Raw genomic sequence first — 24219 nt, 5'->3', positions numbered from 1 at the left:
TGTATTTGTAACCTATGACCCTCTTCCGTGCGCACTCTTACAGAGGCAGGGGGGGGGGAAGGAGCCCAATAAGTGGATAAGAATCTTGGCAAATTTGTCTTTCTTTACTCCTGTCGTGAAGCTGATCACCAAGAGTCTCTTAAATTTAAGAATTAAATTCTTTCTCTGGATTCAACCCTCGGAGTCGTTATTGACTGTCTCTGTCCTTGCCTGGGCGCAACTTAAGGACCATTGTTAGCAAATAAGGCTACAGAGGCAAAAAGTGGGAGGATAGGATTCTCTTACCATATGTGAAAATGAGCAAAATTAGAGCACAACAGTTGCAGTAGCAGAACCCTCCAGTGCGATGAATTTATTGATTGCGAGATCCAACCAGCTTTGAAAACAAGGCATGCACAATCATCACAAAAATGTAACAGTGTAGAAGAATAAGAGAAATCTGATCAGGCAAGGTCCTACAGCAACAACCCAGAGCATCCCTAGTGTTGTCCCACCCCCACCCCTTGCTCCAGTTAAATTATTCTGATAACTAAAAACCATTTTCACAGCACTTGCTGGAAAGAGGAGCAACAAAGACGTCAGTCAGCTTCATCACTTGACATCTCCTCCAATTTTCAGTTGGCCCCTCTTTCCTAAGAAACCCAAGACATTCAGTGGGTAGGATGAGCAAGAGACCGAGGAGGATCAGCCACCTTCTCAAAACTACAGTTCCTAGGGTTTTTGGAATGCAAGCTGTATCAGCCCATCTTTCTGAACTACGTAACAAGAGGCAGGTTGAAAAGCAACTTAACCGAGTGTGAAACATGGGAGGCTTCTGCCAAGAGAACATTTGCTGAAAACATTTTGATGGAACTGGGAGCCTGGACAGCAGCAATCCTTATTTGGCAAGTGAAGCCATCAATTAGTGCCAAGTTCAAAATGCAGATAGAATGAAAATACAGTGGCAGGAAGGGATGAAGCACCTCCTTATGGGTACAATTGCTTAGGGTTGATTTTTCAGTTGTCCGAAGCAGAGGCACACAGGATTTTCACATGAAAGGCTTAAAAAAAAAAAGGCCATCATATTCTCTACCCTAATCTCACCCATTAGGGAATAGTAGGTTACTACAGCTTAGGGCTGTCGTACACTTTAGGGCAGCATTTTGTTAATGCGCCTCTCTGAATAAATTTTCAAGGCAGAGTTAAAGGGCCCCCCCTTCTGCCCAGCCACCACTTCTAAGAATTCAGGCTGAAAACCTTTAATGAAGGAGGTAAAAGGTATCTAGAGTTTGGTTCTCCTCTCAGTTGGGTGGTTCTTTACACTGTAATGCTTTTATCATTCTAGTCACCGAAAAAGGAATCTCTTTGTTGTTTTGGGGAGAATAGTATCATCTCTACACTTCAGCTGTTTACCTGAAGAATGGAGATGGCATGATTTTCTTACAAACTCTGATGTTGGATAGGGAAAAGGTTTAAATTGGATGCTACTGACCACGGCCAAAATAGTTGGGGGGCTTATTTTGTCCCTCAGGGTGGCAATACACTACTCCAGATTATTGTATTATATTGTGTTACATGGTGCACTTACTAATGAATTTTGTTTTGGGGAGAAAACTCAAATATTCCCTTTTCAAAAGCCCCGCTTCTGGCTCCTTTTTACCAAACGACCCAATTATTTTATGGCAGGCATCCCCAAACTTTGGCCCTCCAGATGTTTTGGCCTACAACTCCCATGATCCCTAGCTAACAGGACCAGTGGTCGGGGAAGAGGGGAACTGTAGTCCAAAACATCTGGAGGGCCAAAGTTTGGGGGTGCCTGTTTTACGGGCTCTGCACCGCTACATTAGTGCAATTCTTAAGTACTGCACACTGCTTGTTTATCCTAGCAATCGATAAGTTAAAATACATCAATAGGATTGATGAGGGGAGAAAATCTGGGCAAGGGAGAGAGGGGGGGGGCTTTTCTGAAATCAGTGGACTGCAATTCAAATTTCCAAATTCTCATTCGGAAAAGGCTGGAGGTAGAAAAAGGAAAAGAAGTTGATCTCTTGGATTTCCAGGGTCAGGATGGCTTTATAAGGATGATGAGATGTGCTCTCCGGAACTTGAGGGGAGGAGGAGGGTTTTGCGTAAAGACTGCTGGACTTTTGCCCCCGAGCAACATCGGTTAAGGTTTGCAGCGCTGGACAAAGCGCGGGTACAGACACACATCCCGGATATGGTGCCTGTTCAGGATCCAGGTGAGGAATCTTTCCAAGCCCAGGCCATAGCCACCGTGAGGGCAAGTGCCGTATTTACGCTGCAGAGCCAAACAAGAAAGGAACAAGTCACAGATGGAAAACCTTGGGAGCAGAACACGCCTGTCTCCAGCCATCTCGCAGCCTGGTCCCAAGAGCAGTGTCCCACTGCTGGCATGCCCAGAATTATTTACATTTATATCCCACGTCCATCCTCAGAAGTGGCGCAGTGGCACCAAAGCAAGCAGGCACCTCAAGCTTTTGCCTATCCCTGGCAATCGCAAACAAAATCTGCCCCCCTGCACTCCACCTAAGACCCCTCCTGTCAGTCCTGATGTGCTGCCGCCTTGGGTAGCCGGCTGGGGTTAAGATCAGCCCAATCGGCCCACGCTCTCTAGACACACGGCGTTTTCAAAACCGGCGTTCAGTTCAGCAAATTATGAAATGAACATGATTAAGGAAAGACAGCACCTCCCCAAGGTTTCGAACGCTACAGTTGAAGCCACACAGCAGAACTCCGTGTCAGGAATGGCAATGGGAAATTGCAACGAATCGGAAGGAATGGCTCCTTCGGCAAGCGGGGTGGGGTGGGGTTGGGGTTAGGGGAGCCACCCCCTGCCGCAGAAACCAGCCAACTGCAACGTACAATGTGTCAAGCATGCCCATTTGGGTCACGCAGCAGCAGCAGCTGGAGAAAAAGGAGGCGGCCCCTAAGCGAGAGAGTTTCAAATTCCTCTTGCCAGATGAGCTCCCAAGTTGCAATTCAGAAGAATCTGAAGCAGTTTGTAAGAGAGGGCAGCAAGCTGCCAGGAGGGAGGAGCGGTTCCCCTTCCGGTCCTCCTTACCCAGCATGCTACGGGTTTGTGAATGCGTTGACATGGTTTCGAATGAAGCGGTATGGCCGTATGTGGTGTCCACAGTCCAAAATAGGCAAGACACCCTTCCAGGGAAAACTCCCAGCTCAAAAGATCAGGGGATAGATTTATATCCTCATCACATTTGCTCCAACATCCAAGACCAGGCATCCCCAAACTGCGGCCCTCCAGATGTTTTGGCCTACAACTCCCATGATCCCTAGCTAACAGGACCAGTGGTCGGGGAAGATGGGAATTGTAGTCCAAAACATTTGGAGGGCCGAGTTTGGGGATGCCTGGTCTACGTGTTGCATTTGAGCATCGTGGCTGTGCTGCAACAGTTGGCGAAAGCAACAGGATAATCAACACACACCTGGTCGGTGTACCAATAATAAGGCGTGGGGTCAATGCCTTCTCTCTTGTAGCCTTCCAGCAGCTCATCGCTGTCCCAAATACGCATTGAGCCTCCAACAATCTCGCCAACATTGGGCATCAAGACATCAACCTAAACAGAGGCAAGACAAAGCATGTTGAACAGTTTAAGCAAAAGCCCAATAATTAGCTGCTGGACAAATATGGGGCCCTCCAGGCGTTTCCCCGAACACAGTTTCTGTGGCTCCCAGGTGGGTTGGAGACTTCCTACCAGGCCCGGCTCTAGGGGTAGTCTCAGTGGCACGGGGCGCCAGGGCACCCGACCGGCTAGAGACGGCCCTGCTTCCTACAACTGGACTGAAAGCATAGCTCCTCTCCTTGCCTCTGCTCCGAGGCTGGTTCAACGCACGCATTTTCATGCCTTGAGGACTGCGGCACCAGCTGCATTCATTCATTCAAGTTCTATGCCACCTCTTATCAGAGGATCACAGTGTGTTTTACAATATAAAAACACAAACGTCCATACCATAGTAACAAACACACACAGTTGAAAAGGCCTGTGGTGGCTCCCTATTTTTTGGAATGCTCTCCCTGAGGAGGCTCGCCTGGTGCCTTCATTACCTATCTTTAGATGCCAAGCGAAAAACATTCCTCTTCTTGTGTCCCGTCCCACCCCCCCAAGACCTCTCATGGAGGAGGCACTTGAAGAATAGCCTCAGATGATGATCACAGGATCCAGGTCAGTTCATACGGGGAGGCGCGATCCTCGAGGTATTGCGGCCCTGAGCCATTCATGGCTTTATAGGTCAAAAACAGCACTTTGAATTTGGGCTTAGAAACTAATTGGCAGCCCCAGTGCAGTCAGACCAGGATTGGCATTCAATGCTGAAACCATCTTGCCCCAGAGAGCAACCTGACCGCTGAATTGTGCACCAGCTGAAGTTTCTTAACAGTTTTTAGAGGCAGGCCCACATATAATGCGCTGCAGTTATCTTAGAGGTTAAAGGTAAAGGGGCCCCTGACCATCAGGTCCAGTCGTGTCTGACTCTGGGGTTGCGGCGCTCATCTCACTCTATAGGCCGAGGGAGCCGGCGTTTGTCTGCAGACAGCTTCCGGGTCATGTGGCCAGCATGACAAAGCTGCTTCTGGCGAACCAGAGCAGCGCATGGAAACGCCGTTTACCTTCCTGCCAGAGCGGTCCCTATTTATCTACTTGCACTTTGATGTGCTTTCGAACTGCTAGGTGGGCAGGAGCTGGGACCAAACAATGAGAGCTCACCCCATTGCAGGGATTCGAACCGCCGACCTTCTGATCAGCAAGCCCTAGACTCTGTGGTTTAACCCACAGCGCCACCTGGGTTAGAAGTTACCAGAGCATAAATGATAGAAGTTAGGCTATCCCCACTCCAGATAGGAACACAGCTGGGCCATCATCTGAAGCTGATGGAAGGCACTCCGCACCAAGAAGGCCAGCAGAGATTATATCATAGGATTATATACAGGAACCAGCAGAGATTTAGAACCTATGTGTCACTAGAAACATACAATGTTTTTTCTAGAGTAAGAGCTACTCTACACAGAACTGGGTGGCAGAATTCTAAGCTCCATCACTTTAGACTTCAGGTGGAGGTGGCACTAAAGGCAGCCATTTTTGAATGCCTGACCATATTTTAAGAGAGATTCCCTGCATGTAGAAAACGAGCCTATCAGAAAGAAATTTAACACAGCTCTCTCCAATGTGCTAAATTACTACATGCAGGGAACACTCAAAATACATCAGGAACCATAAGACAGAGAAACCAGTAGGAGAACACTCCCAGGACATTCTATACAAGATCTCAAAGCAGCTGTTTTATTACAGAGAAATTTCAGGAACAGACTGGAAAGAGAAGTTGCTGAATTGGAACTCATTACCAAGCTTAAAACCATGGAGCCACCTGGGATGAATAAAGACATTGGATTCTTATCTCATTATGCATGATCAAGCTTTCTTTAGCGCCTCAGCCCTTGCTTCCCCCCCCCCCCCCCCCAGGACTAATTGCAGTCATCAGCAGTCGTTAACAGCCATCTACAGGTTTACCACTCCCATCAGCCCATCACCCATTCCCACCCACCCCCACCACCCTCTGCATATATATAAGGGTCTGACACTTCTGTTTCCAGTGTATCTGAAGAAGTGTGCATGCACACGAAAGCTCATACCAAAATAAAAACTTAGTTGGTCTTTAAGGTGCTACTGAAGGATTTTTTTTCTATTTTGCTTCAAAATACATAGCAAGCCTCCTACCTGCAATTTGACGTGACACTTCTATTCTGCAGACTGTTCTGACCAGATCTCATTCAGCGAGTGCCAGAAATCAAGGGATTATCATGCATGTGTGATGTAACCCTTAAAAAGCAGGGTTTCCCCACACCTGGGTCCCCAGTTGTCTTGGGACTACAATTCCCATCATCCCTGAGCACTGGTCCTGCTAGCTAGGGATGGTGGGAGTTGTAGTCCAAAAACAGCTAGAGACCCAAGTTTGGAAAACCCTGCCTTAAAGTATAGCTCAATGACATTGTGCATCAGCCTCTTAATGTAGTTAAAACCTGAAAACGACAAGGCTTGCCTCGAGAGGCGTGTTCTGCTCGAAAGATCACACTGGTTGCGAGAACCCTCTAACCGGCTTGACAACCCTTAGGTTCACACCTCTCTTAGAATATATCTACGGAGCCTTTTAACAAAGGGCAAAAACACCCATTAAGAAGATGTCTTAACAGCTCCGTCCCTCTCCCGGCTCAGCAACCTGCATGGGATATGTGCGGGGAATGCAAACTGACCGATTCAGTAAGGCGGGAATCCTCCGGGCAGCGCTGCATGTAGAAGGACTTTATCTCAGCAGGAAATCGACACAGCAAGATTGGCTCATTAATGGCATCCGTCATCTGTCTCTCGGGGGCCTCTGGAATATCCTACGGACAGCGAACAAGACTTATTATTAGCTCATCTACTGCCTAAGAACACCTTTGCCATGTTTCCGTTCATTAAGCCACTTCCCTGCTCAAGGGGCCAAGCTGTTTCTCGAGCCACCCTGGCATTTCGTGTTACTTGCCGCTGCTTATTTATAGGGAGATTGCAAACTCAGCTTGCGATTTGGAATGCCCGTTGTTTGACTAGGCAACCAATAAATCAGGTGTGTGGGGAACCTTTGGCCGTCCCAAGTGTTGCTGAACTGCAACTCCCATCAGCCACAAGAAGCATGGCCAGGGATGATGGGAGTTGTAGTTGGGTCACAGCTGGAGGTTCTTTTACCTGCAACACATGCTTAGATATACATGCCAGGCTGCCTTTTCGAACCACATATTCCCCGGCAGCTGGGAAGGAAATCAGGGCTGGGGCTGATGTGAGTTCGAATCCAAAATACCTGCATGGCACCAGGTTCTGCAAGGCTGCTATAGGCTAATAGCAAACTCATTCTCCAAATATGCCTCATAGAGCTAAAACAGCTAAAAGAGAGAGGCATCAGCAGGCTTTTTTGTGGTGAGGCAGAGGAACATAGTTTACAGGAATACAAGACAATATTTGATGGGGAATCCCTTAAACAGAGCTGGGAGACTTGAAGTGGAAACACAGAACTGTATTTGCTATCTACTCCATCTGGAAATGGACTGGAAGCCAGTGTAGCTGTTGTTAACTTGGGAGTCTCATATTCCATTTAACTGGCCTTCCTGGTCAACTGCTTGGATGCAGAATTCTGCCAAGGAATTCTGCAAACAGCCTTCTTCTGCATGGCAGCCCCACATAGAACACTTAACAAGTAATTCAGTAGATTTTTAAGGAACCGAAGTGGGCAAAAAAGCAGGCTGAACAATGAACCAAGAGGCTCACCTCTCCAAATTCGTAGAATGTGCCGTCTTCCTTCTTCACGTTATTTTCCTTCAGCCATACAAGGGCATCTGTGTAGTTCATCCGTCTGAAGGGGCGCTTCGGGGGCTCAAAGTTCTGCAAACACAGAGGAAGGAAAAGGTCTGAAGAAGACCACAGTATCCCAAAAGTAACCATTTGTCCTGCCAATCTCCCAAAGTTGTAAAGGCAAGTTATGGTAGCTTGTGGACCAAAGCATACAACATAATAATAATAATACACATTTATTTCATCATTTTTGTACACCCACCATCCTCACGAGATGGGAGCTCTGATCAGCTTACAGTATAAAGTAGGTCTCTTTCGGTTGTAGGCAGTGCTTTTTTCTGGGGGGACGTAGGGATATGCATACCCCTAAACGTTTTGTGAATCTAACAGGAGAAGAAACTAAAAAAAATTTAGTTTCTTCTCTAGCACGGTGAATCATCAGTTCCGTTGCTGCCCCCAAAGGCGGCCTCATTTCCTTTTCCCGGTGTTTCCTGAGCCTCAGATGGAAGCGAGCGTTTAATGTGTGAAGCAGTGTGGAATGTGGATGTGTGGTGTTCTACTGACGAAAGTTTGGCCTCATCGAGGGGCAGTGTTTCAATATGAGAAGTTAGTGCACACAACCTCATGCCAATGTGGAAGCTACTGTGAGCTGTCAGCTACATAATAGGAGGTAATGCATGTTCTTTGTACTTTTGTCCATTTACTGTATTTATTTCTCCCGATTTGAACTATAAAATGGTGGTGTTTCCCCGAGTCAAAAAGAGTACCACCCCCTAAACATTTTTTTAGGGGAAAAAGCTCTGGTTGTGTCACTTTGGGTTGCCTTGGGCTCCTGAAGATTTAGAAGCAAAGACGTTGAAGTAAAAAGAGGAGAACTCTCTTGTTTCCCACGCTGCCACTTACTGGGTTGAGGGCATAAAGCAAGTCAGCCGCAGGGGATTTCAAGACTCTGTCCACTACATCACAGACAAGGTCCTCGAGACGGTTCAGCAGGTCTTCAAAGGTCATGAAAGGGCATTCTGCTTCAATGTGTGTGTATCTGCAGGAGAACGTGGATGCCTTCAATATACAAAAACGTTGGGAACTCGCAGACTTATTGCCTGCAAACTGCTCCCCCTCACCTAGCACCAGCGGAGCACCTTTTCTTTAATCACAGCCTTGCAAACGGTGGCTTATTAGACTGAGATCACAACATGGGAACTGCACTAAACCAGACACAACGTGGATCACAATTCTAAAAGATTGGCAGGTGCCTGTCTCTTCGTGACGCTGCTGCAGAGGTGGAAGGAGCCACCTGCACTGAAATTCTCCCTTCTACGTAGCTATGAAAAGCCTACAATTACTTACAAAGTGCCGTGAAAACTTGCAAACTCCCTAAAATAAAGTGAACTTGCAATATCAGATTTTACTAGCTTCTTACAAATTCTTGACTCGTTTTTTTTTGTTTTTTTTAAAATAGGTTCAAGAAGATTCAAGAAAAAGGTAAGTTCAACGTCGTTCCCGGTAGCTGTGAGGTGGTGATGAACCAGCATATGAAGTTACAAAGACAAGGTGCCAGCGTTTCGCCCTAGCAGTCCATGCAGTTTAGAGGCCCCAGTGGGGCCGATGTGTTGGGGCTGGCGGATAGCACACTCCCTGAGCAGAGTTTTCTGGGCTTCTTCAGTAGTCTTGTCTCAAGCCATTGATGCATCTACTAGTGCTAAATATCGTTGAAGATGCAATTTCTTGGCTTAAGCATAAGCCAGGCATCCCCAAACTTCAGCCCTCCAGATGTTTTGGACTACAATTCCCATCATCCCTGACCACTGGTCATGTTAGATAGGGATCATGGGAGTTGTAGGCCAAAACATCTGGAGGGCCGCAGTTTGGGGATGCCTGGCATAAGCTATTCAGTCTTTTCTAAACAGCAGCCTCTAAGCTGCATGGACTGCTAGGGCAAAGCGGGGATAGAACGCTGTCACCCTATCTTCTTTATAACTTCATACAGCACCTCACAGCTACTGGGAACAACATTAAACTTACCTTTCTCTTGAATCTTCTTGAACCTATTTAAAAAACAAGAAAAAACAAAAAAACTGAGTCAAGAATTTGTAAGGACCTAGTAGAATCTGATATTGCAAGTTCATTTTATTTTAGGTAGTTTGCAAGTTTTCATGGCACTTTGTAAGTAATTGTCTCTTTCTCACAAATTTGATAAAAGGTGTAAAAACATTTTTCTGAACAACTGTGTGAATATTTGTCGCCAACGTCCTGTATGAGTTGCACTATCTTTATCAAGAGCACAGGTTATATTTTTCTAGCGTGAAAAGCCTACAAGGCTAGGCCCGAAAGCCTCTGCAACTCAGCCTTATGACCTCAGTCAGTCAAATACTTTTTGAAAAAGTAAACAAAGTGCTCAACGATCAGTTGTTACTATAACAAACTGCAGGCCACTTCCTTCCTTGCTCTGAAATAGCACAAAACCATACTCTGCGCAAAATTCTTAGGCGAGCAACATTTCGAAAGAAAAAAGAAGAAAGCAGCAATAATAATAATAATAATAATAATAATAATAATAATAATAATAATAATAATAATAATGGCACGCCCTCTCCCTCACACAGAAAATCTCCCAATGCTCATGTGGGTGGACTGAGGAGCAGATTTTGGAGAAGAAGTCTGGTTTCTAGGACACCCTCTGCATGGGCTTTAGAAAGATAACCGCTCCCGACCAAGCCCCTGTTCCGCTATGGTAGGTTGCCGAATGATTGCCCCCGTCAGTTGCCGGTGCTGAGGATACATGCCTTGCCCTGGGCACTGGCAACCTATGCTACAGCACTGTTCTGCCCCATACATTAGGTGTGAGGAATCTTTGGCCTTCCTGTGACCCTGTTGAACTACAGCAGGCACCCCCAAACTGCGGCCCTCCAGATGTTTTGGCCTACAACTCCCATGATCCCTAGCTAACAGGACCAGTGGTCAGGGAAGATGGGGATTGTAGTCCAAAACATCTGGAGGGCCGAAGTTTGGGGATGCCTATTTTATGGGCTCTGCACCGCTACAGAAGTGCAATTCTTAAGTACTGCACACTGCTTGTTTATCCTAGCAATCAGTAAGTTAAAATACATCAATAGGATTGATGAAGGGAGAAAATCTGGGCAGGGGGGGGGGGCTTTTCTGAAATCAGTGGACTGCAATTCAAAACCCAAACAGCTGGAACCACTAAAACCAGCCTAACACCCAGCTAAGGGACAACCTGGTACCCTGTTTCTCATATTTTAAGACATACCCATAAAATAAGCCATAGCAGGATTTCTAAGCATTCAAGGAATATAAGACATACCCCGAAAATAAGACATAGTGATAGGCGCAGGAGCAATGCCGGCCGCGGCAGGAGGAGAAGGAAAAAAATAAGACATCCCTTGAAAATAAGCCATAGTGTGTTTTTTTGAGGAAAAAATAAATATAAGACATGTCTTATAATATGAGAAACACGGTACAAAAATGGAAGCACCCGATACTCTTAGAAGTAGACTTGTCCTAGCCAAGTAAATATGGCATGGGTTTCTTTGGATTCTGATTTGTAACTTAACCCTCTAGGGCAGGCATGTTTTGGACTACAATTCCCAAAACATCTGGAGGGCCGAAGTTTGGGGATGCCTGAATTACAGCAAGCCCTCAACATACATGGGGGTTACTTAAGTTTCAGATTATCGTGCCTAAAGCCAAAATTGTACATAGTCAATAGGAGGTGGCAAAATCTTTTTTCCTGGATGCTCACCCCCTTTTTAATTTTCTTTTTTGTTCTGCCAAGCGCATAAATCTTAATATGCACAAGTTAAATGTGTGTGCGTGCAAGTTGCAGGCTTACTGTTCAATTCCCACCATCCCTGGCTGAGGATTATGAGGGCAGTAGTTCAGGAATATTTGAAGGGCTATAAAAGGTTCCCCAGCTCTGCAAAAAAAGGGTCTCTTACTCAGCCAGGTGCCTGCGGGTCCGAGACTGCTCAGCTCGGTAGGACTGGGCAATGCAGAAAGTGTCTCCCAGGGCAGGGATGCAAGTTTCCAGGTAGAGCTGGGACGACTGTGTCAAAAAGGCTTCTTCGCCAAAATAGTCCATCTTGAAGAGAGTGGAGCCACCTTCAACCTGAGTTTGGACCAGCGTTGGAGGGGTAACCTAGAAGGGAAGCGGAAACGAGATTATGCATGATTAGTGAGTAACCCCACTTCCTGTCCCCCATGAAGAGCTAACTTAATCCCAAGAGCTAAATGTTGGATTTTTTTGTGTACAGTTCAGAAAGAACAGGACAGAAGTAGTCTGCTGTATCAAAAACAAGAGGGAAATCTAATAAATAGCAAGAACAATAATAACAATTTTTTTAAAAAAAAAGTTTTATTAAAACTTTTTAATATCACAGTTAAAAAACAAACTACAGTCGTACCTTGGAAGTCGAACGGAATCCGTCCTGGAAGTCCATTCGACTTCCAAAACATTCGAAAACCAAATCGCAGCTTCCGATTGGCCGCAGGAAGAAGCTCCTGCAGCCAACCAGAAGCCGTGGAAGCAGCTTCGGACGTTCGGGTTCCAAAAGGACGTTTGCAAACCGGAACAATCACTTTTGGGTTTGCGGCGTTCGGGAACCAAAACGTCTTGAGTACCTAGGCGTTCGGGATCCAAGGTACAACTGTAAATCTAAACAGAAAATAAGGTAGTAAAAGAGAAGAGAAGAGAAAAAAAGAGCTAACAATAACTTTATAGAAGGCTGCAGGTGTACTTCTTTGAGTGGGAAGGACGATCCCAGAGACTGGAGAACTTTCCTTTAAGATCCGCAAAAGCAGCAGATCTACTTACTTCGTAATACCCTCGGTCAAAGAAGTGATCCCTGAAGCACTGGACAACCACGGAGCGCACTTTGAAGATCCTGCTCATGTTCTCTCCTCGAATCATCATGTGCCGGTTGTTCAACTGCACGTCCACATCTGACTCTTCATTGACAAGGTTATCAGCCCCACCAGCGGGAGCCAGGCCAATCAGCTCCCAGTAGTCGCAACAGAGCTCATGGCCTCCTGGAGCCTATTGGTTGGGAGTGTGTGCATGGGTTGAAAGAGAGAGGTGGAAGCACAAATATTATGCTCTGTTAAAATCACCAGTAGAAATTGGAGTTCTTGGGAAAGTCCAGAAATAAACGATAAATTTCAAGAACTCAAGCCAAAAGAAGATGGATTACGAATAAGTCTTCACTAGGTTTTATTGATGTGATACAGAGTTTAAATGGGAATCAATCCCAATGTTGCTTATTTGGTACACTTTGACCTGTGAATCTGTGCTGACGAAGAATAGTCGAAACAGGGCCTTGTCCTGATTTTTACTGGAATTTACCTTTATTTGCCTTCAACATTGGGATTGATTCCTATTTAAACTCCGTATCACATCAATAAAACCTAGTGAAGACTTATTCGCAATCCATCTTCTTTTGGCCCGAGTTCTTGCAATTTATCGTTTATTTCTGTTAAAATCACCTGCAACTCACGACCAACAAGGCTGCCCGAGTCAGCGCGAACAAACAGCACCACATCAGGTGGTCCAAAGTCCACATGCAGAGATTAAAATGGGACAGGGACACATCCTGCAAGCCCCTTCTCCTTCAAGGTCCACACAAGCCCTTTCTCTTCTCCTGAACTTCACGCAAAAGACCACAACGGGGGATTTCTAACTGTGTTCAGCTGGAACCTTCCAGCAATCAGGCTTCCCAATCAGTTGAACGCAGTTATAAGACTCTTCCTGCAGGTCTTTAAGTTAAATGTGCAAATGTCAGGAGAGGATTGGGGGGGGGGTTGTGGGGAGACTCCCTCCAGAGAGCTAGTTTCCAGCGTGATTTATCAATCAGTCCCTCTTCCCAAGGAAATCTGGGAATTGTAGCTCTGGGAGGGAAATAGCACTCTTAACAAACTACAGCTCCTGGGATTCCTTCTGGGGGGGGGGGGGGAGCCAGTTAAAGTGATATGATACTGCTTTAAATCAACAGTGCAGATGGAGCTGGAGATTCAGAAAACAAGAATGTGGGTGTGGGAGGCGTCCCCTGACAGTATGATTTTGCATTGTTTTATTCTTTATACCTGAGCCAATAGTACAACATGGCTGGTACTAAACATATCCCAAAGGACAAGGCATTATTTCTCAGGCAAATTAAATTCTTTCTCTAGATAAATCCACAAGCTCCCCCTGCTGATTAATATTACAGATTCCATTTCCTGTGAATTTATAAGGAGCGTCTCCACCCCCATTGTTCAGCCCGGACACTGAGGTTCAGCACTGAGGGCCTTCTGGCGGTTCCCTCACTGAAAGAAGTGAGGTTACAGGGAACCAGGAAGAGGGCCTTCTCGGTAGTGGCGCCTGCCCTGTGGAACACCCTCCCATCAGATATCAAGGAAATAAGCAACTATCTGACTTTTAGAAGACATCTGAAGGCAGCCCTGTTTAGGAAAGTTTTTAATGTTTGATGTTTTATTGTGTTTTTAATATTCTGTTGGAAGCTGCCCAGAGTGGCTGGGGAGGCCTGGCCAGATGGGCGGGGTATAATCAATTATATTAATTAATTATTATTATTATTGAAATATATGTATCACAATAGAAAAACCAGACTTGGAGGATAATACCATCAAAATTATTTCCTTCACTGATAATATCCCATTTAACCAGCCTGGCAGTCCTTTGTTCTTGAGATGGCTGGGTGTTGGGGGGAAACTTTCAAGGAATATATTTAGCAGGTAACACGTGTGATGTTGACACAGGGCTACAGCAGCACTTAACCACCATGCATGCTGTGTTTCTGGCTTTGAAACGGAGATATCCCACAGGTTCGTTTACATTCCCATCTCCACATCAGAGCTATATAGTCAACAGAATTATGCAGTCCAGGACTAAATGACTTCCAGCTGCTAGTGGCAGAAACTGCATGTCTTGAGTACTCTTCTCGCTATCAAAACATCCCTACTACCTGCAGAACAGGGAGGCCCTTTCGACTGGCAGTGACTCTCCAGGGGCTCAGATAAGGGGCATTCCCCAGACCCACCAGGAAATGCCAAACAGGAGACCTTTGGAATGCATTTTGGACTCACAGCTGTCCATCGAGGCGCAGGTCAATTCTGTGTCCAGAGCAGCTGTTTATCAGCTCCATCTGGTACGCAGGCTGAGACCCTACCTGCCTGGGGACTGTCTCGCCAGAGTGGTGCATGCTCTAGTTATCTCCTGCTTGGACTACTGCAATGCACTCTATGTGGGGCTACCTTTGAAGGTGACCTAGAATCTACAACTAATCCAGAATGCGGCAGCTAGACTGGTGACTGGGAGCGGCCGCCGAGACCACATAACACCGGTCTTGAAAGACCTACATTGGCTCCCAGTACGTTTCCGAGTACAATTCAGTGTTGGTGCTGACCTTTAAAGCCCTAAACGGCCTTGGTCCAGTATACCTGAAGGAGCGTCTCCGCCCCCATCATTCTGCCCGGACACTGAGGTCCAGCGCCGAGGGCCTTCTGGCGGTTCCCTCGTTGCAAGAAGCCAAGCTACAGGGAACCAGGCAGAGGGCCTTCTTGGTAGTGGCCCCCGCCATGTGGAACGCCCTCCCACCAGATGTCAAAGAGAAAAACAACTACCAGACTTTTCTTAAAAGACATCTGAAGGCAGCCCTGTTTAGGGAAGCTTTTAATGTTTAATAGATTATTGTATTTTAATATTTTGCTGAAAGCTGCCCAGAGTGGCTGGGGAAACCCAGTCAGATGGACGGAGTATAAATTATTATTATTATTATTATTATTATTATGCAAAGCAAACTCTCTACCTTTGAGCTAGAGCCCTTCCCTTGGCAGGAACAAGGAGAAAGCAAGCAGACTCCCTTACTCACCTGTTTGCCTTCCGGAAGAAGGTTGAGTGTTCCATAGATAGCAATTGTGCTCTCGGTTGAGAGGACAACTCCATTGTAACACTGGCACTAGAAGGGAGAGAAACAGAGGAGGAAATTCAGGCTGTGTGGGCTAGGATTTTACCTCTGTTTTCTTTTATTTATTTTTTGAAGAGCAGATGGGAGCACACCACTCCCAAGGAAACACGTAGAATTCTACATCACGAGAGCCAAGAGTTGTCTCTTGCTTAGGGATGGAGGAAGAATCCACAGATTGTGAATTCCAAAGACAACTCGTCTGATTTGATCTGGGCAGATTCATGACGCAGATCAGATCCCGAGTCCAGGCAGGTTTGCAGTCGGCAGATTTCAGCACTGCCTCTCCTCCCCACCCCACCCTTTAAATTGTTCTCCAAAATCCCAGATATCACGGAGGAGCCAGCACACCAGGATTCGTACTGCCATTTTCACCCTGAATCAAGTTCCTCCAGGGAGAAAGGGAACTTGACAATGTTCCATTGCTCTCAGAAGGAACTGTATAGGGGGGGAAAACATGGCGGCACCCATAGAATTCCATTCGAGAACAATGGAATGTCATCAGGTCCCATTGCTCCCTTTTGTTTTCTCTTAGTGGTTCCCAAACTTTCTTCTCACCAGACCGCTTGAAGATTGCTGAGGGTCTAAAGAGACCTTGATGGACCACTTAATTACTATTTTTTGCCTGTTTTAGCGATTGTAATGCACTGTGTTGGATGATCGCTGCCATCTCGTCCCACTCAACTTCTAGTGGGCCGCCAGATTCTGAGGACAGAGCACTCCAGAACTGGGACGGGCTGGATCGTAATGGGTCCTCTTCTAATCTTTCCACATCCGAACATTATTAAATTTCCGTTCCAAAATGTGTGTTGTGGCTGCACGGCATTGCTGGACCACAACTCCCATCATCCTTGGCCTATCAAAGGGACCCAAGGATGCCGCGCACCCAGACCTCCTTCTCAGCCTCTCTTTCTCTGTATTTTCTCTTTGTTAACTTGTGGGGGGTTAGGGTTAGGAAGAAGAGTAAAAGCAAGTTGTGTGTGTTGGAGAGATAAGGGTGGGGGAGAGCGTACACACACACACACACACAAACACTTCAAAGCAGCTTACCAGTTCGTCTGACAAGACACATTGAAGGAATCCTGTGCCATCTCTTAATACAATAAACATCAAGTTCCTCCCTAGCAAAGAAGAAGCAGCGTTGTTAGAATTTAAATTTCCTTTTGTTGAAAGGCATCCTTCATCCCCTTTCCATCCCAAACCCTCAAAACTATCTCTACTATTAAAATACAAAACAAAACAGGGAAGATAAATATATCCAAGGGAGGAAAGAAAGAACGAGAGAGAGAGAGAGTCCCATGACACCTTAAATATATGATTTTATTTTGTGGAGAAGCGCTTAGAACTGCATGTGAAAGAAGCATGGAGAGAAAGAGAGAACAGGCTTGTTCACATATTATCCTGAACACATGTACAAGTGCTTGTGTGAAAATGGGTGTATACTTGTTAATTTGTGCAGCTCGCCTGTGTACACAGATTGTACACTTGTCAAATGTAGTGTGTGAAAATCGAAAGCGAGAGAGAGAAAAACTAAGGATGAATCTAGGTAAAAGGTAAAGGGACCCCAAACCATTAGGTCCAGTCGTGACCAACTTTGGGGTTGCGGCGCTCATCTCGCTCTATAGGCCGAGGGAGCCGGTGTTTGTCCGCAGACAGCTTCCGGATCATGTGGCCAGCATGACTAAGCCGCTTCTGGCGAACCAGAGCAGCACATGGAAACACTGTTTACCTTCCCGCCGAAGAGGTACCTATTTATCTACTTGCACTTTGATGTGCTTTCGAACTGCTAGGTTGGCAGGAGCTGGGATCGAACAACGGGAGCTCACCCCATCGCAGGGATTCGAACCGCTGACCTTCTGATCGGCAAGCCCTAGGCTCTGTGGCTTAACCCACAGCGCCACCTGTGTCTACACACAGGGAAAAACCCACTATAAATAAGTCAGAAATTAAATCGTTATAACAAAAGAAAAAAAGTTATGGAAAACTGCAAATAATTATTTTTGCTCTCCAGCTCCATCTGGTGTTGCATGTTTAAAACGCATTCAAAAAGCTGCTATTATTTTTTAACTATTGTAGCTGAGGCCTAACAAGCCAAGGCTTCCAGGGTGTTCTAAGAAACAAGTCAAAGAGCCTGTTATTATCGCTATGTTATCACCAGAAAGCGACAGCCGGACTGGTGACTGGGAGTGGCCGCCGAGACCATATAACACTGGTCCTGAAATAATAATAATAATGATAATAATAATAATAATAATTTATTATTTATACCCCGCCCACCTGGCTGAGTTTCCCCAGGTACCCTGGGCGGGTTCCAACATAAAAATAAAATAAAATAATCGATTAAACATTAAAAGTCTCCCTAAACAGGGCTGCCTTCAGATGTCCTCTAAAAGTCTGGTAGTTGTTTTTCTTTTTGACATCTGGTGGGAGGGCGTTCCACAGGGCGGGGGCCACTACCGAGAAGGCCCTCTGCCTGGTTCCTGCAACTTGGCTTCTCGCAACGAGGGAACCGCCAGAAGGCCCTCGGTGCTGGATCTCAGTGTCCGGGCAGAACAATGGGGGTGGAGACGCTCCTTCAGGTATACTGGACCGAGACCGTTTAGGGCTTTAAAGGTCAGCACCAACACTTTGAATTGTGCTCGGAAACATACTGGGAGCCAATGCAGGTCTTTCAAGACCAGTGTTATGTGGTCTCTGCAGCTGCTCCCAGTCACCAGTCTAGCTGCCGCATTCTGGATTAACTGTAGTTTCCGGGTCACCTTCAAAGGTAGCCCCACATAGAGCACATTGCAGTAGTCCAAGCGAGAGATAACTAGAGCATGCAGCACTCTGGCGAGACAGTCCGCGGGCAGGTAGGGTCTCAGCCTGCGTACCAGATGAAAGACCTAAGGTAATGGCATCCGCCCTGTGGAACGCCCTCCCATCAGATGTCAAGGAAATAAGCAGCTATCCTATTTTTAAAAGACATCTGGAGGCAGCCCTGCTTAGGGAAGTTTTTAATGTTTCATGTTTTATTGTGTTTTTAATATTCTGTTGAAAGCTGCCCAGAGTGGCTGGGGAAACCCAGCCAGATGGGCAGGAGTATAAGCAATAAATTTATTATTATTATTATCATCATCATCATTATTAATGACTTAATGCCAAAATAGGCTTCCAAGCAGTTTGCATAGTGCAAAAACACAAAAATATAAACATCCACAATTCAAGATGCAATACAACAACCCCATTAAAGTATTACTTAAAATATGCACGATAAAAATAAGCCTACATGCACAGACTCACAAGGAAGTTTAACTAACTGAGGTGCAAAGCTGCAGCTCTGAACTATTGGTTTCAGTTTGCAAACAGCGGAGCTGAAAGTCCCATGAAATAAAAAAATGAGCATCACATTCTATGCAGAGCCCAAATGCATGCAAGGTAAGAACAGAGTCGTTTTCTGAGGGGAAAATGCTCTGAAACGACAGCCCAAATCTTAACAAAAGATAGGCTGCTTTGACAAGATACATACCACGAACTACGTCAGCCTACAAAATTAAACTGGCTTTTCCCAAGGAAGCTTCAGCTTGAAGTTTTGCAATGATGCTGGGAAATTTCTGACTAACTTCCCTAGTTCTCTCACAAAATTTTTAGGCTTTGATCCTTTTGTGGAGCAGTTTACAGATGGTCCTAGAGTTTGTTGTTCCCCCTTTACAGAGCTGGTTCCTTTTAACACGACACTCACCTTGTCTACGCAGCCTGTGGACCCAGCCAAAGACCTTAACTCTCTCTCCTCTGTGGGCCTCTAGGTGACGAATTTTCACCTGTCAGAAAGCAGCCGAATAATTTGTTTTTCTTTGAAAATATTATCAAGGTATAAACACATATTGCTTGCCTAACACCGAATCAAAAATATGGAAGATATTCTCCTTGCGTGTTAGGGTAGATTTGATTTATATCAAATTGATTTAAATCATGATTTAAATCACTAGTCAGTAAGACTTGATTAAAATCACTAGTCAGTAAGACTTGATTAAAATCAATTTTTTATAGAAAGCCTCATTCTTGATGGTTTAATCTTAATATTTACAACCAGAGGAAGGTTTCATTTTTGGAATAATAAATTTTCAGACTAGTTTTTACAGTTATATCAAAAATTACTGATTTGGTTATACTATTAGAAATACATAGACAGATAAGTATGAAATTCTTGTGAGGTCTAAAAAGTTAACTGTTTATATTTAGACATCTTTTTCTGCTGTACTTTGTTGGAAGGAGAAAAATAATCATTTCCCTAATAACAATTTAAACATATTTATTTAACTAAAACAATAACATGTATAGCATTATGTATCCATGTTTGTTAACTGATGTGGTTAAACTGTTTTTAAACTGGCTAAGGATGTCTGCACAAGCATTCAAGCTTTACTCACACATTTGGGGTCTGGGAGACTGGGGTCATTCTTAATGATTATCTTCTTTGCTTCCTCCAAGTTCTTTTCACGGCGCAAGAGATCTTCTTCCTGCAGGTTGTTTTAAAGAGTGGTTTAGTCGAGACCCTACTCTGAATGCAAGCGTGTGGGGAGTGATCTGGGAATACTAGAACCAGTGGGAACATTAGCATCAAGGCCCCATTTGAGCTACAGTTCCCAGAATTCCGGGGGGGGGGGGAGAGGACTGATTGTTACACCCCCACTGGGAGTCTTGGAAGATGCCACAAGAAAAAGGAGCAACGTTTGCAAACCGTACCTCTTTCTTTTCTCTAGCTTCAGCTTTTTGTTGTTCCCTGTGCCACAGCTTTTTGACATTCTTCAGCTGGGTCTTGGAAATCGTTTCCCATCTCTAGGGCGGACAACAAAAATAGAGTTACGCTTTCACTTTCCGATGAGAATGTAAAACCCCAGGGCCCATCTAGTGGCCAGCCAGATGTCTCAAAAGTTCCTTAGAGCTATCATCCCCTTTCCACAATGTTCAGACAGTAAGTGCTGTTATTTACACTGTCAAAATTGCACCATCCAGGGGCAAGAGGAGTTCTCCAGCAAGACTGAGAGAACCCCAAAGTTTTGCAGAAACACAATATATTAGGAAAAGCTGGAGGAGGAAGAGAACATAATGAAGTCTCAGGGAAAGGGTGTGGCTGGCTGACTGGTATAGTGAACAGAGGACTCCACGCTGCAACATTTTGTTGCAGGTCCCTTTTTGTCACTGTTGATTAATCCTCCATCAATTTGCTTAATCTCCCTTTAAAGCTAAGCAAGCGAGTGCCGTCACTACACCTTGCAAATTCTTATGTTTTGGTGTGCAGACTCTGTATTTTGTCTGTCCTGAACCTACTGCCAATCGAAACCAAATCCTTTCACCGTGGAAAAGGCAGAAAAACACCCATTAATACTCAACCTCGTCTTTTTTTTGCGAGTCCACGTAGATCGTGGGAAACGGCTCCTTTCCAGCAGATAGCAAAGCCTTTAAAAAAAGAGGAAAGGATGAGATAAGTTTTATTTTTTTAAAGACAGCTAGTTCTAAAAGCAGGGGCAGCCAGTGCACGGTCAGATTACAACTCCCAAAATGTGCCTGGCAAATTTCGAACGCTGCTTTGAATGCTCTTTGGAACCCCATTGTGCAGACAAATGTTAAGGATGCACGAAGCAGGCAATCACAGACATTACGCAAACTGCTGCAAGCATCGTTGCAGCAAGCACTTCAGGAACCGCCACAGAATAAGCCCCCTGATTGGCCTTGGATGTGAACTCCTGGAGGGAAATGGAGAACCTAAACCGGGCTAGTCAGGTACCTTCAGAGCAGTTTTGAAAGGCTTCTCCTGTGACCCGTCTCCAGTAGCGTCACTTCCCTCTCGATCGGAGACATAGACCTCTCCTGTAAAAGCAGGCATGGAAATTAGGAGTCTTACACATAGCACACAAGAGATCCGTTTACACAAAACTGTTGCTTTGCACTCGCCAACCTCTAAAAACTGGTGGGGAAGCTCTGTTGCTGCTCTGGGGGCCCTAAGACTCTCAGCTCCCTTCACAGCCGACCACTGGGCAGGCTGGATGGGGCTCAAGGGAGATGGCAGTCCAACATCTAAAGATGGAGACTGTCGATGGATCCGACTCGGCTAGGAGCACATGCTGCAGAGAAGAAGGTGCTAATCTCCTCTCTGGAATGGCTACCAATGAGCTCGTTCTCTGAGCGACAACTCTCAAGTAGCCCAAACAGCTCCACTCATACACAACAGAATGGCGTTAGTAGGTGTGGAGGAAGCATATAATAATAATAATAATAATAAGGCATCTTATTATTCAAGGACCCTCACCAAGTGAAGTAGACCAGGCAGCTGTGGCCAAAATCAAGCTTTTCTACTGCGGTACCATCCTTCCCAAACAAGCCCAGTATTAAAGACTTTAATGTCTTCTTGGTTCTAAAAAGAAGACTCTGTACAGTTTCTGTTTCATTATCTATAATGATTTGTTTGTTTCTCCCTCCACCTCTATGTCTTTAGCTGTTCCTGTTTTATCTTCTAGATTCAGGTAGGTAGCCCTGTTGGTCTGACACAGTCAAAATAAATAAAAAAATTGTCCAGTAGCACCTTAAGAGACCAACTAAGTTTGTTCTGGATATAAGCTTTCGTGTACATGCATGTATCTGAAGAAGTGTGCATGTACACGAAAGCTTATACCCAGAACAAACTTAGTAGGTCTCTAAGGTGCTACTGGGCAATTTTTTCCCAATTATTCCTATTTGATCTGTAAGCCACCTTGAGTCCCTGTGGGGGGGGGGGAGAGAGAAGCAGGGGAGAGTTAATCCCCGCCCCCAAGTGCGCTGCCAGCCTCAAACCTACAGAGCAGGAGAGGAAAGTTAATTATTGGTATATAACATTTCTTCTCATTACCTGTGTCTCACAAGCTTCCTTCAGTTGGTCTGTGGATTTGTGGTTGAAAATGGGAGTCAGCCACCCCAAAGTGGCTAAAAGGCCAGCCACTTCGCTGTGAAAATGACAAGCGAGGGCCTGCCACAAAATGTGGCAGCACGAAGCTCTGCCTTACGCAATTGCAGGGTGGATAAAAATCATGATTTTTAAAAAAATTATTTAAATTGGATTTTTAAAACAAAGTGCTTTGGGAGGAAAAATTTTTTATAAAGATGGTTTTCTGTTTAAGTTACATGATAGTCCATAAGCTATTCATCAGGAAATAAGGATTTGTTTTAAGTTTTTCATGTGTGCTAAAACTGTCTACGTTTTTGTTTTGTTTTGAAAAAAAGTTTAACCACATCAGTTAGCAAACATGGATACATATGCTATGTTATTGCTTTAGTTAAATAAATTGTTTAAATTGTTATTAGGGAAATGATTATTTTTCTCCTTCCAACAAAGTACAGCAGAAAAAGTTGTCCAAATGTAAACAGTTAACTTTTTAAACCTCACAGGAATTTCATAATTATCTATTTATTTCTAATAGTATAACCAAATCAATACTTTTTGATATACATAACTGTAAAAACTACTCTGAAAATTTATTATTCCAAAAATGAAACCTTCCTCTGGTTGTAAATAGTAAGATTATACCAGCAAGAATGAGTCTTTCTTTAAAAAATAAATAATAATTTAAATCAAGTCTTACTGACTAGTGATTTAAATCGTGATTTAAATCAATTTGATATAAATCAAATCTACCCTGACACGCAAGGAGAATATCTTCCATATTCTTGATTCGGTGTTAGGCAAGCTATCTGTGTTTATACCTTGATAATATTTTCAAAGAAAAACAGGTAGGTAGCCGTGTTGGTCTGGGTCGAAGTAAAATAAAAAAAATTCCTTCAGTAGCACCTTAAAGACCAACTAAGTTTTTATTTTGGTATGAGCTTTCGTGTGCATGCACACTTCTTCAGATACAGTGAAATGAAACTTCCATTTCACTGTATCTGAAGAAGTGTGCATGCACACGAAAGCTCATACCAAAATAAAAACTTAGTTGGTCTTTAAGGTGCTACTGAAGGAATTTTTTTTTTATTTTACAAAGAAAAACAAACTGAGTAATAAAGAAGGAAGGAAGGAGACCCGTTTCCAAGCACCAGAACATGTCTGGCAGGTTGAACCCCGACTTTCCAACCCCAAGGATAACTCTGGTAAGCTGCATTTCTTTTAACTCATTGCTACAAGCCGCTTTTCCCGACAGGGGCTGGCTGGAAGGAGACAGAAGAGCAGCAGGGAAAAAAGGGGACGTGGCTATAGAGCAGGCAAGGGAAATGGGTGACTACAGCAAAAGGTCCCCTGCCCCGAGGCACCAGCAAACCTATCCAGTGGCGTGCAGCGCCTCTTCCCAAGGAAAGAAGAAGAAGGGCGGGTCTATGAGTTGCCATTTAAATCATTTTAACACCAGCCGCTAACTGATCTTTTTTTAAACAGCTGCCAATGGGGAAGGGAAGGTCTAGAGCGCCCGGAGCGCGCAACCAAATGCCTCGTGGCCTTGAAATCTGGTTCCGACGACCGCGGGGTCGCGCGTGGAGATGGCGGGCCCCTCATTCATCCGAGGCCAGGGCTGCAGTTGCTACCATTGCAAGAGAAGGGGGACGCGGTTCTTTTGTTCCTGGGCCCTTTCTGCAGCTGCCCCATCTCACCCAACGTGAATTATTTCTATTATTATTATTACTGCTTATGAATGAGACAGGATCTCCGCCTGCCCTTGCCAGATCCCAGGGCCTGTTCTGAAGACATCCCTCCCGGGCGATCCTTGCCAAAACACACACACACACACACACACACACAGCCCACCAACTCACCCAGGGCCAGCGCGCCCGTCTGCTTGAGGATCTCCAGAGACATTGCTGCTCCTGCGTAAAGCGCCGGGCGCCCCTCAAACAAGGCAGGTGGCGGCCGCCTCTTTCCCTTTCCTTTTCAAGAAGGGGATTGCGCTTCCCGGCAGGGAGATTGCATC

At 45.1% G+C, this 24219-nt stretch overlaps 1 protein-coding gene across 1 annotated transcript; it reads right to left on the bottom strand.

The window, feature by feature from the left end:
* Positions 1-320: 320 nt before the first annotated feature.
* NARS1 (asparaginyl-tRNA synthetase 1) lies at positions 321-24219 on the bottom strand. Its single transcript, XM_035100980.2, has 15 exons — positions 24065-24219; positions 21078-21160; positions 20684-20749; positions 20036-20128; positions 19720-19809; positions 19032-19110; positions 16361-16431; positions 15218-15304; positions 12166-12387; positions 11291-11490; positions 8238-8373; positions 7311-7424; positions 6263-6394; positions 3444-3575; positions 321-2278 (listed from the first exon to the last, which is right to left on the bottom strand). The coding sequence occupies exons 1-15, from the start codon at positions 24105-24107 to the stop codon at positions 2147-2149; spliced, it is 1680 nt and encodes a 559-aa protein (XP_034956871.1). The 5' UTR covers positions 24108-24219; the 3' UTR covers positions 321-2146.

Source organism: Zootoca vivipara, chromosome 11 (genome assembly GCF_963506605.1).
Source record: "Zootoca vivipara chromosome 11, rZooViv1.1, whole genome shotgun sequence".
Lineage (NCBI taxonomy): Eukaryota > Metazoa > Chordata > Lepidosauria > Squamata > Lacertidae > Zootoca > Zootoca vivipara.
This window is presented reverse-complemented; position numbering and strand designations above follow the sequence as displayed.